Source organism: Cheilinus undulatus, linkage group 11 (assembly GCF_018320785.1).
Source record: "Cheilinus undulatus linkage group 11, ASM1832078v1, whole genome shotgun sequence".
Classification (NCBI taxonomy): Eukaryota; Metazoa; Chordata; class Actinopteri; order Labriformes; family Labridae; genus Cheilinus; species Cheilinus undulatus.
In genome coordinates this window covers 31,177,180-31,191,442 of record NC_054875.1, presented here as the reverse complement: position 1 = coordinate 31,191,442, position 14,263 = coordinate 31,177,180, and the positions used below count along the sequence as shown (strand labels likewise).

The window sequence follows — 14,263 nt, the reverse complement described above, 5'->3', positions numbered from 1 at the left end:
TAGAGCCAACTATAGCACTGAGACTACATTGGTTAAAGTGAGTTCATCCATAAAAAACAGTGATTATTTTCAGTAACAGCTTTTGGGATGCAATTTTTGTTGAGTTCAGAGTTCACTTCAGTTTGTTGAGAATAAATAAGCTGGGGGAGGTGGGTGGCGCTGAGCTGAGTGTCCCCACTTGACTTGGAAATGTCTAGTCGGGCCAACTTGTTACAAGGGGCTGAGGGAGTGGGTATGAAGTTGCACATCACAGGGGGAGCTTTGACAACAGAAAACACATCATGTGATGGCAGAGAACAATCGTGGTCCATCATAAGTAGTCAGCACAAAGCATGAGAAGATACAGTAATAGAACAGTAGCCTGTAGCAGTAGTACCTCAGGGATCTATTTCTAGTCCCCTACTTTTTTCATGTTATATTTCACCCTTTGCACATGTTATATAGATATATCGTATGAGAAAGTCTATTTCATTTTCTGATCATATAATTTCCTTCTTCAATGCTCTAAGACGGTGGTTCTCAACCTTGGGGTCGGTACCCCCTTGGGGGTCGTGAGACACTGAGAGGGGGTCCCCAGATTCCCTAAAAAACCCAGAATATTTTTAAAATTACACTGTTGCCACTTAACACTTTTTAACCCATTTAACCCATTTAAATCAATTTTACAAACAATTTTAACATATTTTTGCCATTTAACACCTATTTTTGTCCATTTTAAACCCTTTCCACCACTTTGTCTGCCTGTTTTTGCCACTTCTAAACCGATTCTTGCCACTTAAGCTTAATGTTGCCTCTGTTGACCCATCATTTCCACTATCAACCCCCCTTTTGTTTTTAACCACTTTTTAAGCCCAATTTTTCCCATTTTTCACACATTTCACTATCTGATATGTACATCTTTGCTAGTTTAACCAATTTCTGCCAATATCTGCCTATTTTCTATTTCTCAGTTAATACTTTTTTTTGCCAGTTTATATCAATTTTTCATCCCATTTCACCAAATTTTCAGACATTTTTACCAATTTAAAGCCATTTCAGCCACTTTTTAACTCCCTTTTGCCTTGATATATGCCCATTTTTTCCACTTCTGACCCATTTTTTTGCCACCTCAAACCCATTTCTGCCTCTTTTAAAATCCAATTTCACCACCTTTTCCACCCTTTTTGCTATTATTAAGCCATTTCATCCATTTTTAACCCATTTTAATTCTTTTTTTTTTTTCAACAAAAGGGATTTACATTTTTTTTCGAGGGGTATTTACTACACAAATGACTAAAAAAGATTTTTTTCATAAGAGTGGATATTTTATCAGGTAAGACATAAAATATGGTTATCACAGCTTAAGTTTATAATGGATCATAATTTTGTTGACCTCCATGGGCCCCCAATTTGGCTCAGCATCAGAAAGCTATCCCATTTATGCCCCTTTTATGGATGGCCCGTCTGCACATGACTATTCTTGAATGTGCATGGCTGTGTTCAACCACCTTCAGAAACAGTGGGGGTCCACGGTCTCTGGCACCTATATTTTGGGGGTCGCGGGCTGAAAAAGTTGAGAACCCCTGCTCTAAGAAACTGAGATGCTTGTCTTTGGCTCTGCTCAATATAAGGCAGTTTGACGAATCATTTGTCTAGAGTTGCTTCAACTTGATCAAAGCGTCAGCCAGGATTCTTAGTTTCATGTTTGATCTTTCCCTCTCTTTCAAAATTTCTGTATTTCTGTGAAAAACACAAAAAAGTGAGGCAGAAAAGAACAGAGAGGGGCACTGATGGCTCAACGTACCCTGAACTCATTCTCGCGGTCCTTGGGCCCCTTGTGGAAAGGCCTGTCATAGTGGAAGCGGCTGACATTGTTTATGCGGTAGAAGCTCTTGATCCTCTCGGGCACACGCTCCAGCTGAGGCACATCAGAGATGTCTGACACTGGAGTCACAGCATAGATCTGCAAGTCTAGAGACCAAGTGTCAAGGAATTGACAGACATATAGACAGACATGCATATTCACAGAGGAGGAAGACCCAGAGGGAGATTCAAAGAAAATGCTTACAGGGAGCATCTGCCTTTACCATCTGGCTCTGAAAATAAACCTAGATTAATGTGCTAATTAAACAATACTGGTCTCTAAAACATACACTGGAAGCTTTAAAAAAATGAGTGGATGTAAAGGATACACTGTGCGTCACTCTGCAGGATGGTATCATCAGGTTGGTTTGGATGTTGCATGGCGATGGCTTGTGGAAACTCTCCCAGCATCCTTTGCTGAAAGTCCTCGAGTCGCTCATAGTCATAACCACGACAAACAAACTCCTTGTTCTGCAGAAGGTGAAGAAAAAGATGGATACATTAAGAACTAATGATTAGATGAGCAAGTGTTGCACATCTCGTCCTCTGGACTAGAAAACAGTGACCAAGTGCTTGATTTGTTTAGGTTTTTCAGTATAATCAGTCATTTTTTATAAGTGGTACAATGCCTTATTGCTACTACCATTTACAATCAAAGTGCTGTACACAGAATTACAAGAATAAAATAAGTGCATTTGACTTTCACAAAAAATAACCACCAAAAATGCTGAAAAAATAGATTAAAAAAAAATCACAAAAGACAAATAACATAAAAGGACAAAAAAAGAGTAAAAAATGATGAAAAAATAATGAAAAAGCTGGAAAGAAATCACGAAAATAGACAAAAAAATGGCCAAAAAAGGACAAAAAAAGACAAATAATCACAAAAAATGATGAAAAACAAAAGAAAAAAAAAATCATGTAAAAGAAAACCTTTGAAAAAAAATCACTCTAAAAATCTAATTTAAAAATGTAACACTACAACTCTGTGATGGGATATCAGAGACATGAACAAACATTTCATGACTCATACACAACAGGAAACAGGCGGCTCATTGGCTTTGCTTCGAATTTGTCAGCTGAACATTCCTGCCACATGTCAACAGGTAGACTGGTGCATGAAAAGAAAACCCCCACTCACCAACAACCTTTTAATGGACCTTGAGGATACTAAAAAGCCCAGGACCCTGGGAGCACATGCACATATACAGGTTCACCATGTCAGACGGATATAATGGTGCAATATCATTTTTTAGTTAGCAGCACAACCTTAATGAGAAGCCAGCACTGGAGTAAAGTGCTTGTTTTATATTGACTATAACTCAAGAGATACCGTATATTGTTCAGAATCATAAACATTTATGTACATTTTTGGATAAATAAACCAATAAATGTAAAGCAGGAAGATAGTTCACTTTCAGGGTAAAATTAGAAAAAAATCTGGAAGTGAAGAAACTCAAATTATTCGTTAGATCTACCTGTTTGAGTTGTGTTATCACTGCACAACATGCTGCTTGTATTTCTTCAGATCTTCTTCGTTTTTCATCTGGAATCTCACAAAAACCATCATCATACCTGCAAACACTCCCATTTTCCAGGGTTTCTCTCAATTTTTCTGGCCATCTACAACCCACCTTTTTGTCATTTCTCTCGGGAAACTTCTCGTAATTTTCATGGGTGTACTATAAAAAGGCTAATTCATAAACACAGAGTCACACATTTGATATGTTCGTCTGAGGACAGCACAATTGCCAGATCATCTATGAATAATGTAACATACAAATAATGCTCCTAAAATTTTACCCCTCTGTCCCTGCAGCCTGGCAACCAACAACCTGATTCAAGGAGTGAGCCAAACTCTTGGCTACAGCGTGTTAGCATGTGAGCTTAAAAAAACAAACTACAAACCGAAGAAAGTGATGACGAGGTGTACCATGGAAACATCACAGACGACCCAAACGGGAGTTATTTAAACAGTTCTTTTGCTCATATGAACAGTTTAACAAAAAAGAGAGTCAACAACAAAGACTACAACGCTTCATATATCCAGCTGTGCTAAAATATAATGTGAATGTTCTCATTTGTTGATTTTTAGGAGAAAAAAACAAACAATTTTACAGTAAATCCCTCTATCATGTTGAACTTCGGATAGTCAAAGGCAGTATTAGACTTTGAATGAGAACACTAGTGTGAATTCAAGTGAGAGGGGAAAAATCAGACATTAATTTAAAAATTAAATAAAACAGGCCCATTTAAATGTTTCTCATCAACTGCAATTTTCCCCTAATTTTCCCTTCCACACATTTAGATTTCTATCAATCATGCCAACCAAAGTCAGCTGACTTGAATGACTGCAAGTAACAAAGTTTTTTGCAAAGTTCAAGCCATTTTGAACCAACAAATTTGTTTTCTGTTGAAGGCTGGTGCTAGCTTTGATAAAGTTAATTCCCTGGTCATGACCTGTTGGTTTCTGTTTTACAAGCCCAGAAGAAACCACTTAACCTCCATCACATAGGCTTTTTCTTCAAATGCTCAACCCCTTGGGCCCTCAGGCCCTCGTCTGGTCTGGAGCAATGCATTTCTTTATTTATTAGCCAAACATCAATAACTATGACTTAAGCTCTTTTGCCATCCAGTGGTTGGTGTAGCCTTGTTTTTATTTCACTATGGTGAAAAGGGCTTGTGTTACAAGGTGGAGCCCCCTTGTGGCTATAATGTGTACTGCAGAAATAAATGTCACATTGAATAGTGTAGCAAAGAAAACTATGAGAACTCATATTGCGACCCAAAAAAAATCTCCCGAGACCCAACTTTGGGTCCCAACCTAGACTCTGGGAATGAGTGTCTTATCGGATACTCAGTGATCCATTTATTTAATCAAATTCTGTGCATTAGCTTCCCATCCCAACCTCCACTCTTGCAGGAGTTACTGCAGCTGACACTGTCTGCTCCTGAAGCCTGAAGGAGCAGTGTAGCTTTCTCTGCATCAGCAGAATCATAACTGTGTCAGGACAGATGAGATGGGACTGGATTCAGTGAGACTTACCCTGAGGAAGAAAGGAAACTTCCTGCCATAGAAGCCCATTCGGAAAAACTCTGGCTCGATCCTTTGCTGTTCGATGATGTTGTCGTAATAAGCTGCCTCCATTTTCTGTCACAGAATGATAAACACGCAAAAGAGTCATGTTTAATAATGATCTAATCACACGCATTACTGAATCCTCTGTGTTTCCTGATGAGAGTGGGCGTGCACAGGTAATTAGGACATTGTGTCTCTGCTGCCGTGTACACTTCACAGTGCATATGATGAGGCTGACAATCTCACAAAGGATTCTTGTTTGATCATAGCAGACAAAAACAGGAAGCACGTCAGACTTAGCTCACCCGTATCCAGCTGAGGCTCTGATAATCATATAAAGTCTCGTATTGGAAAGCCAGCTCCCGGCAGAGGGAGATTCCATATTCCCAGCACTGCAGAGTCAACAAAGGAGATACAGAGAAATTATTAAAGCTTAATTTTTGCTTGTGATAAGGAGGAACTTAAAAAACAATTACAGTGTGCGAGTAGGAAACTCCGCAGGAATTAATTGCTTTAAATGTTTTATCTACACAAGTAGCCACAAGAAGAACCATCCAGGAGATTTACACAGCAGAACGATTACTATGAGAAAAATACATCAACATAGAGAGGTGGTAAATATAAATAAGGTCTATAAGGGTTTTTTTCCCTTCTAAGTAGCTGTGTATGTAAGCAGCAAGACTATTTCATCCTTGCTGATCTCTGCATGAACACAACAAGAAGCTTTGCACTTTTACTTAACAGCACACATGTTGAAGCTCCACATTTTAAATTTTCCACAACAACAAGTAAATCAGGTTTGTTTTCTAGAGATCTTGATCTGTTTATCTTATTTAGGATGACATCACTTCTTTGCTGATGATAATGAGTTAATTTCTTCAGATCTAAAAAATGACTCAAATTAACTTGCAATTGCTTGAAAACAAGCATAGTTATCCCACAATTATAGGAAGAACTAGGGCTGCAGGCAGCACAGAAGGACCCTTGCACCCCAGTGCATGTCGCCACTGTGTAATAAGTGCTGGGTGTTGACAAAGCATGCAGTGTACTACTCCTGTGTGTTACAGCAAAAAACAAAATTAACATTTAAATGTGTAAAGAAATAGACCTTTAGGGATTAATATGAGAGATATTACGACTTCTTGTCCCACTGGCAAGATTTTGAAATGCTTGCCATCACCAGTGAGATGTCCTTTGGTGAAGCATGTCAGTATTGTGGACAAATATTGAGGCTTTTCTTTCAAAAGGTTTGGGTTTTTAGGTTCAGCACTGCAAGAGGAGTGAAAAAAATGGCCTAGTTGTGTGACTTCCTGTTGCAAGTAGGGTGCAGTTAAATGAGATGTTTGCATGTGGACATGTTCCGTGGGATACCGTGGTGTTGGCAAAAAACTCAGGAATACATAACAATTTATACAAAACAGGTTAAAGCCATTCAACACAATCCAAAAAAGCCTTATAAAGCCTTGAAATTGAGATGAAGGAGGTGGACTTCCTGGTGGGGTTTTGGCATGGGTTCAAGAGGCTTTTTTTGTTGGTAGAGTCATGGTGCATGAGCAGATGAAAGATCAAACGCCCTGGCGTAATGTTGTGCAGGGGCTGAATTCTTGAAAAATGTACAGGAAAGCAAATCAAAAATAATACAAATCATAATGGGGCACTGTGACCAAAAGAAGGATTTTGATGCAAAAATGTATTCAGGTTCATGTGTTCATTCTAGTGAAGTTTGGTGATGACTGGCAAAAGTACTAAAAGTCATGTGTGTGGCGTCAATCAGATAAAATCCCTGGGACTAGTTTGTTAAAATGTGCAACCTGTGCATCAGTAAAAATGCCAAAATTAAAAAAAAAAATAAATAAATAAATAGAATATGTAGTGCGCTTCCTGTACATTTTAGAGAATAGTCCCAAGGGATCCCATCTCGTTATGATACATATGTGTACTAATTTTCATGCTGTAGCTCCTACCCAGTCCCCTATCTCACATTTGGGGGCACCTGCCTCATCACCATGAATGGGCTGTTACCCAAATGGATGTGAAATATATCCCATGCCATGGATCTTTGAAACAGACTTTTTGGCGTGGCAGGTTAATGTAAAAACAGAGTTAAATGAAATGTGTGGATGCATGTGTTTGTACTGTACATTATTACCATTTATGATTCTCCTGGGTCACCACACCACAGGCTGCCCTTTAAGCATATATATAGATTTCAATTTGCACAGTATGAATTTAATCATCAGTAACAGCTGAGGATATCTCAGGTGCAGAACACCTACTGATTTTATGTTCCAGTTCAGCCATGAAAAAATGAGGATGACAGAGAGCTAATGAAGGAGGCAACTTCTATTTCCTCTTTAACTGCTTGCAGAGTCCAGAGGGCATCGCTGTCTCCAGAGCACAGAGACCAGTCCACTAATTTAATTTTGTGGATGAATGAGAGTCAGGGAGGAGGTGTTCAGGGAATCAGATCAATTCTGAGCAGACATTTACCCTCACTGAGGAGCTTTATGATATGGATACATGTTTAATGTATATGACCAAGGTAATGAAAAAAAAAAAACATGATATTTTGTTAAATTAGAATTTCATCTAATACTTCATTACATTTCTATTTCACTGCCTTTTTGTATGAACTTGCTAGACTTGATTTTATCAGACCTCTTAAATATTGAACAATTCAGTAGTATAAAATAATCTATTTTTTCCCCATCCAAAAGCATCATGTGTAAATGCAATTAACAATTTATGTACTATTCATCAGGAACTAAACCATATAATACTATAACGTTTCATTAACAAAAAATTCTAATTTTTTTATTCCTTTTTTTGCTTTAGTGTTTACCAATAAAACTATACTTTCCTTTGAACTCAAGACTTTTGAAATTGATTATTGAATATATGATTATTGAATATTTTCTCTTGCCCAACATCTTGAAATCTGAGTATGAGCTCTTATTATCTGGCAAAAGTAGCATGTTGCCCAAAACAAACAAAACCATTTTAAGAGCACATCTGTGCCCATCTCATTCAAAACTTTAAAACTGTTTTAAAGATTTGCCCTTTTTTTTTTTTTTTTGCTGTTTTGCTGTACTGAACAGTTATAAAGGAACAGGACATGTGAGTAGAAAACAGAGGGGCAGGACTCATGGCAGAGTGAAATGTTTGTAGATCCGCTTCAAGTAAAGACATAAACATTTCTTATCAGTCACACTTTCACAGTCAGGTGGTTCAACCAATGAAAAACTGCTAAAAATGTAGGTAACCATTAAACATTTGATTCTCTTGTAAAATTATACTTGTACATTTCACACAAGAGCAAATACAAGAACATGTGTCAAAGTATTTGCCTGTTTTATTTGAAATTAGTATCAAATCTAAAGTGGTGCAACCAGTTTTTCAGGTAGTGAAACTGCAACAAGTGTCATTATATGAAATAAATAATTACATTACAATTTTTATGAATATTTACTTTACTTCTAATTAGGTGAAAAAGATATCAGATATTTTTAAAAAATGATTAATTATAGCAGTGTTGCCTAGGTGATAACCGAGGTAAAACTGCTATATTTTAATTTATCATAAAATTCTTTATCTTATTTGAAAAATATATGCATCTACTTTTTTAACTAGAACAAATAAACAACATGTGTCAAAGTGTTGACCTGTTTTATCGGAAATTAGTTGCAAATGTCAGGTGGTGCAACACAATGAATCAAGCTTTATATGTCATTCGCCTAACTTCTGCTGAATATGTGCAGCACTGGGAGTCCCACGACAATAAAATGTAGCATAACTCATCACATTGTATCATATCACACATGGTTTCCTATCGCATTGTATTGTTTAAGTTATTCATATTGTATAGTTATATGTATTTTTGGTTTGCCATCCCAGAAATTCACCCATAAATTGACAACGGTATTTAATCGTTTGGTTAATACATGTAATCAATGTGTTTTTTTTATTAAGAAGGCTCCTCAATTTAAAAAAATAAAGGCTAGTAAGCAACAAGGGAAGGCACTCTGGGGACTGTTCAGTGGGCTCTACTCTTCATTCACTTACGGATGTTCAGGTGTTCATGCGTTTATGGATGTCAGATGTTTGCAGTCAGACTATCGTGTCACAGGAGTTAAACCTGTGGAGCAGTGCTGCAGTGTCACTTTCCCCACACTGACCAATCACAATCAAGAAGGGGTGAATCTACTGATATCAGCCTTGTCAAAGAATGGTAGTGGAGGAAATAGTGATCTGACTTGTCTTTTTGAGGGCATTAATTCCAGGATTACAGCTGCTGCAAATGCCAGGACATGACTCACTGGAGCCTGAGCACCGACCTCAGAGCGAGAGCCGTGTTGAAACTGAAGAAATTCTTATTTTTATAAGATTGTTTTTATCTTTTCTTGGTGATTTTTCCTTGAATAAATAAAAGATTAAGACACAAATATATTTAAAAATGACCTTGCAGACACTACAGAGAAAAGCAGAAGTCAACTCTTGTAACTTGGCAACAATAAGTTCTGGAGAGCAGAGCTTTCAAACTGAGGTGCTACCAGAGCAAAGGGCATTATCTGTGGACAGAGGCCTTAAAGATTTCTTTTCATTTCAAATGTTAATGACGTAAATTTTTATCATGTTTTGAAAAAATGAAACATTTTGGCTAGAAAGTCAACTAAAAGCAGACTTAGGCTCTCACTTGTCCACCACAGACCCACTAATGCTGATACAACCCTGTAAAGTTAACTGAGCACGTTTTACTGAGAGAGCCAGCTGCTGATGTTGGTCAAAAACAATTTGGTTTTAACATTCCCCTAAAACCCTGAGTTGAAGTGAGTCTAAACTGAGTAAGGAAAAAAAATCTACTTGCCTTGCCCTTGTTGAAGTAGTGGAGGATTTTACGGCTCAGGTTCTCCTTGCGCTGCCATTCGCTCTGACAGGGGTAGTGGAGGAAATCCCTGAGGGGCCGGTCCTCCCACTGCAGCAGCTCCCAGTACAGCAGCAGGGTGAACGCTGCCTCTGTTACAGAGAGAGTAACGCAACAAAAGTCATCAGACTTATGGGTATCATCACTGACGTGCTTTCTAGTAATGCTACAGATGTTGGACAATTTGTCTGGCTGGCTGGCCATGGTGGTGAACTGATATCTCCCACATAATTTGGTCGCACTTTCAGTGGACAGATGGCGTGCAGCACAAAGCACAGTCAGACTTGCCCTGAGCATGGAGGGGATGTTTTGGAATATCGTTAGGCAGAGGAGCAAAGAGCACCTGCACAGTTAAAGTCTTATCAGCTGTTCTCAGTGTCAGCATTTAAGACTGTTTCCCAGTGAATTTGTCACAATTCTCAGCAGAATATCACGATTCAGAAACACTGGGTGAAAAGTTAAAACACAATAATGGAGAATAAGGAGCCAGACAGAATATCCAGTCCTAACTTTAACTACATTGCCTATCTTGTTATATTTCTTAATCTTTATTTTTTAATTTCTGATGTTCATTTTTTTCCTGTTAACCTTTGTGTTGAATATTAGGTGTTTTCTGTGAATATGGCACATACAAGAGAGCAAGGCCCCCTAAAAGAGGGAGCCATATGCGGGGGTCAACGGAGGTCAGGAAAATCATGGTCCATTGCAAAGTTAAGCTGTGATAACCATATTTTATCTTTTTTTCCTTGAATGATGACCACTCTTATCAAAGCAACAAATATATATCAATCAATTTGGGGTTTAATTGGGTTTTAAAAGTAGCAGAAATTAGTTAAAAGTGGCAAAAATGTGTTTACAGTGGCAAAGATTAGACAACAGAGGCCAAAAAGAAGACGGAAAGTGGCAAAAAACATTAGAAAAATAGATGGAAAGGGTTCAAAAGTGGCAAAAATGGCTTAATAGTGGCATAAGTAACAAGAAAAAAGTGTTTAAAAAAGATTAAAACATGGCAAAAAATGATGTTAAGTGGGGTAAAGATGGCCTAGTGGTTAGGTTGTGCTCCATGTACACAGGCCGCCCAGGTTCAAGTCAAGCATGTGGCTTCTTTCCTGCATGTCTCTCCCCGACTCTCTTATACCTGTTTCCAACTCTATTCACTTTCTTCCTCTCTACATTAAGGAATAAAAATGCCCCAAAAGGTTGTGAAATGGGGTTTTAAAAGTGGCACAAATGGGTTACATTGCACAATAAGCAGAAAAAATGATAAAAAAGAGATTGAAATGTGGCCAAAAAAGTGTTAAGGGGCATAAAGATGAGTTCAAAGTGGCAAAGATTGACATAAAAACCTGTGAATGTACAAAAATTTGCATAGAGGATACTGAAATTGGGTTAGTAGTGAAAATATTGGGCAACAGAGGCAACAGCAGGCATAAGGTTGCAAAAAATGGTTAAACGTGGCAAAAACTGACAGAATAAGAGATGGAAAGGGTTTAAAAGTCGCAAAACTGCTTAAGATGTCAGAAATGGGCAGAAGAGGCAGTGAAATGGGATTTTAAAAGTGGCAAAAATGTTTTAATGGTCGCATAAATAAGTGGAAGAAGTGATGAAAGGGGTTAAAATGTAACAAAAACATGTTCAGTGGCAGAAATAAGTAAAAAGATCCAAAAATGGGTGAAAATTGTGCAAAATGAGAAGTGACAAGTAGTAGTGGCAAAAATAGGCTTTAAAAGTTTTTGGAAGTGTCACAACTAAATTATTTAAATATCTGAAATCAATAATAGCTAGCTAAGACTTTTCAACTAAAATTAAAAAACGGTTAGCCAGATTGCATGCGAGAACCATGCTACCTATCCAGCACACATACATTACATTAATACTATATTACAACTGGGGTGGGCCCATACACTTGGTTTGTCAGTGCCCCAGCCAAATCTGTGGGCAGGCCTGCAAGAGAGAAGGGGATAAACCGACAGGAAATCCGCCCTGGAAACTGATCTTTGATAAATAATACAATGAACTCGGTGTCAGAGGGCTTTCAATAACAAAGCTTGCATTAATGACAGCACCTCAGACTTGAAAGTTTTGTTTTATTTCTGTTTTAACAAATTTGATGGATGAAAATGAAAGATGAACAAAAGAATCCATAATAAACTGAATTTTTACTAAAAGCTATGAAATAAAGAGCACAGTAATACAACTGCATTCATTTCCATCATAGTGAAGCTCTTTTCTCAGATGAAATCCAATCTTAGAAGACACTAAAGTTTCTCTTTGAGCGGACAGTGATTCACGCTCTGCAAAACGTGTGCAATAACAGCTCTGCAGAACAGCGAAATGTGTTTCCATTATCTTGCCAGCTGCCTGTTGTTTGTTTTACATAAGTGGTGAATAAGGCTGCATTTAATTAGTCATATTTGGCTACATTTACATGGAGACAATAAAGCCTCCGTGGCCGATAATGTGAGTAAAGCAACAACGCTTAAGCCATTAACACGATTACATAAACTGACAACTTCCCCTGATTTCCTGTTTACATGATTGAGAGCGGCATTAGACGACCTGATTCACATTTAATGTAATCCCCTGCTAGTGACAAATTTAGCCCTTTTTGTTGTACTTAATAAATTAATGTGGTTTTAATCCTTGAATCACAAGAATCATAAAAAGGGCAGTGGCTGTGTTAACAGCAAGAGGAGCATTATTAGAATTATTTATGCATGACAATTAACTTGTCAAGGGTACCTCTATGCACTGGTGTTTGACAATTTTTCATTATCTGTTTTCTAACTTATTTGAAAGGAAATCCAGTCAAGCACAAGTGCTAGAGAATTTTTTCTTCTTACTACATGGAGAACAGAACTTCAGGAGTTGTTCTGAATGTTGAATATGTAATATGTATGCACTATCAATACTAATATAGCAAAGTATATAGCACATTATACATGTAGAACATACCCAGTGTAAATATATTCTGGCGTAATGACTCCCCAGAAAGAGAGTGAAGTCAAGCTCTTTCTAGGTTTTTTGTTCTCAGCCCTGTGTTAACACTGATGGGACTTCCTTATGCAGTCCCATCAGTCAGGCAGATGAGGCTGCAGCAAATCATTTGCTTCGCAGAGAGGGTGACTGGCTGCAACTTAACATCTTTCCATGAACTGTACCCCTCCAGGACACTAAGGAGTGCGGGCAAAATTCACCCTGATCATGGACTTTTTGAGGCCCTCCCCTCTGACAGGAGGCTGAGGTCCATCAGGACCAAAAACTCCCACCATAAGAACAGTTTCTTCCCCTCTGCTGTCAGTCTCATGAACAGTACTCTGGCCCTCCCCCCACAGACTCTCACTGAACCCCAGAACTAGCAGACAAAAATAATGCGCCTAGAGAGAGAAAATGTGGCAGAAAACATTTACAGTTATTTTTGCTAATTCAACCTCTACTTAGGGTGAAGGTGGGCGGAGCTGTGTTGGAAAGTCTGGGAGGCCATTTGCCCCAGTGTATTAATAACAATCAGAGATTAATGATGAATATTTGTTCCTGCTTAACAGCAGCAGTAAATTAACTGCAAAGGGAGGAACAAGCACAGTCTGCATGCGCCCACACAGTCCTAACACTGCAGAGGAACCAAGACTTTACCAGGCAGAATTCACCCACATGGTGCAGAGAATAGCGTGGGTTGAATAGTACCTATAATGGGTGGTAGCTAGATAAAGTAGTGGGCAACCAAAACAGCCATAAAGAGTTGTAAATTCTTCTCCATACTTATGTTTTTTTTTTTTGAATACTTTATGTTAGAGTATTACTATTACACAAAACTATATTTTACAACCCAGTTTTGAAATAATAGACCGCACCAGCCTCTCTCTCAAACTGGCTAGATGTGTTAGAGGAGGAATCAACAGGGGAAAATGAGAGCAGGTCAGACCTTGACAAGATGTTGAACACCTACAATTTGTAAAATGGCCATAAACTAACAGAGATACCACCTAAAAATTCTCTACATTGCATGGTTTTTCATGCAGCCCAAGTCTTTCTCAACTCCACCATCAGCCATGCTCTTACATCCTTGTTAAGTTTTCACTTTTTAAGTTTTCTTTTTAAGTTTTTCTCCAGGCACCTCTGGAGGAGAGAAAAAGGAGAGAAGCAGGGCAAAAGCCAGATTGAAAACTTACCATTCACTAACAGCTAAATGTTTTAGTCTGGTTTTGAAAACCTGCAAAGCCTGCATTCACCAATAAACAGACAAACTTTGCACATCAGGTTAATACTGTTGTATGTTGGTTACCTGTGAAGTCTTCTGCTTGGAGATGTAGGTCACACAGTTTGTGGATGTAGCGGATATACATGTCCTCCTTGTTGACCTCTGATTTGTAGAAGTTCTGTGATTTATTACAGAAGAAGATTAGTCGAATATACTTTCAAGA

At 38.1% G+C, this 14,263-nt stretch overlaps 1 protein-coding gene across 2 annotated transcripts in view; it reads right to left on the bottom strand.

The window, feature by feature from the left end:
* Nucleotides 1-14,263, bottom strand: part of LOC121516965 (dedicator of cytokinesis protein 3-like) — a 92,742-nt gene that overhangs the window by 12,762 nt on the left and 65,717 nt on the right. For both annotated transcript variants that reach the window (XM_041798427.1, XM_041798428.1), the window contains exons 37-42: nucleotides 14,125-14,218; nucleotides 9,786-9,934; nucleotides 5,227-5,313; nucleotides 4,889-4,993; nucleotides 2,172-2,313; nucleotides 1,784-1,950 (exon numbers count right to left, since the gene is read on the bottom strand). In XM_041798427.1, coding sequence (XP_041654361.1) covers nucleotides 1,784-1,950; nucleotides 2,172-2,313; nucleotides 4,889-4,993; nucleotides 5,227-5,313; nucleotides 9,786-9,934; nucleotides 14,125-14,218 — 744 coding nt within the window. The remainder of the gene's footprint in view (nucleotides 1-1,783; nucleotides 1,951-2,171; nucleotides 2,314-4,888; nucleotides 4,994-5,226; nucleotides 5,314-9,785; nucleotides 9,935-14,124; nucleotides 14,219-14,263) is intronic.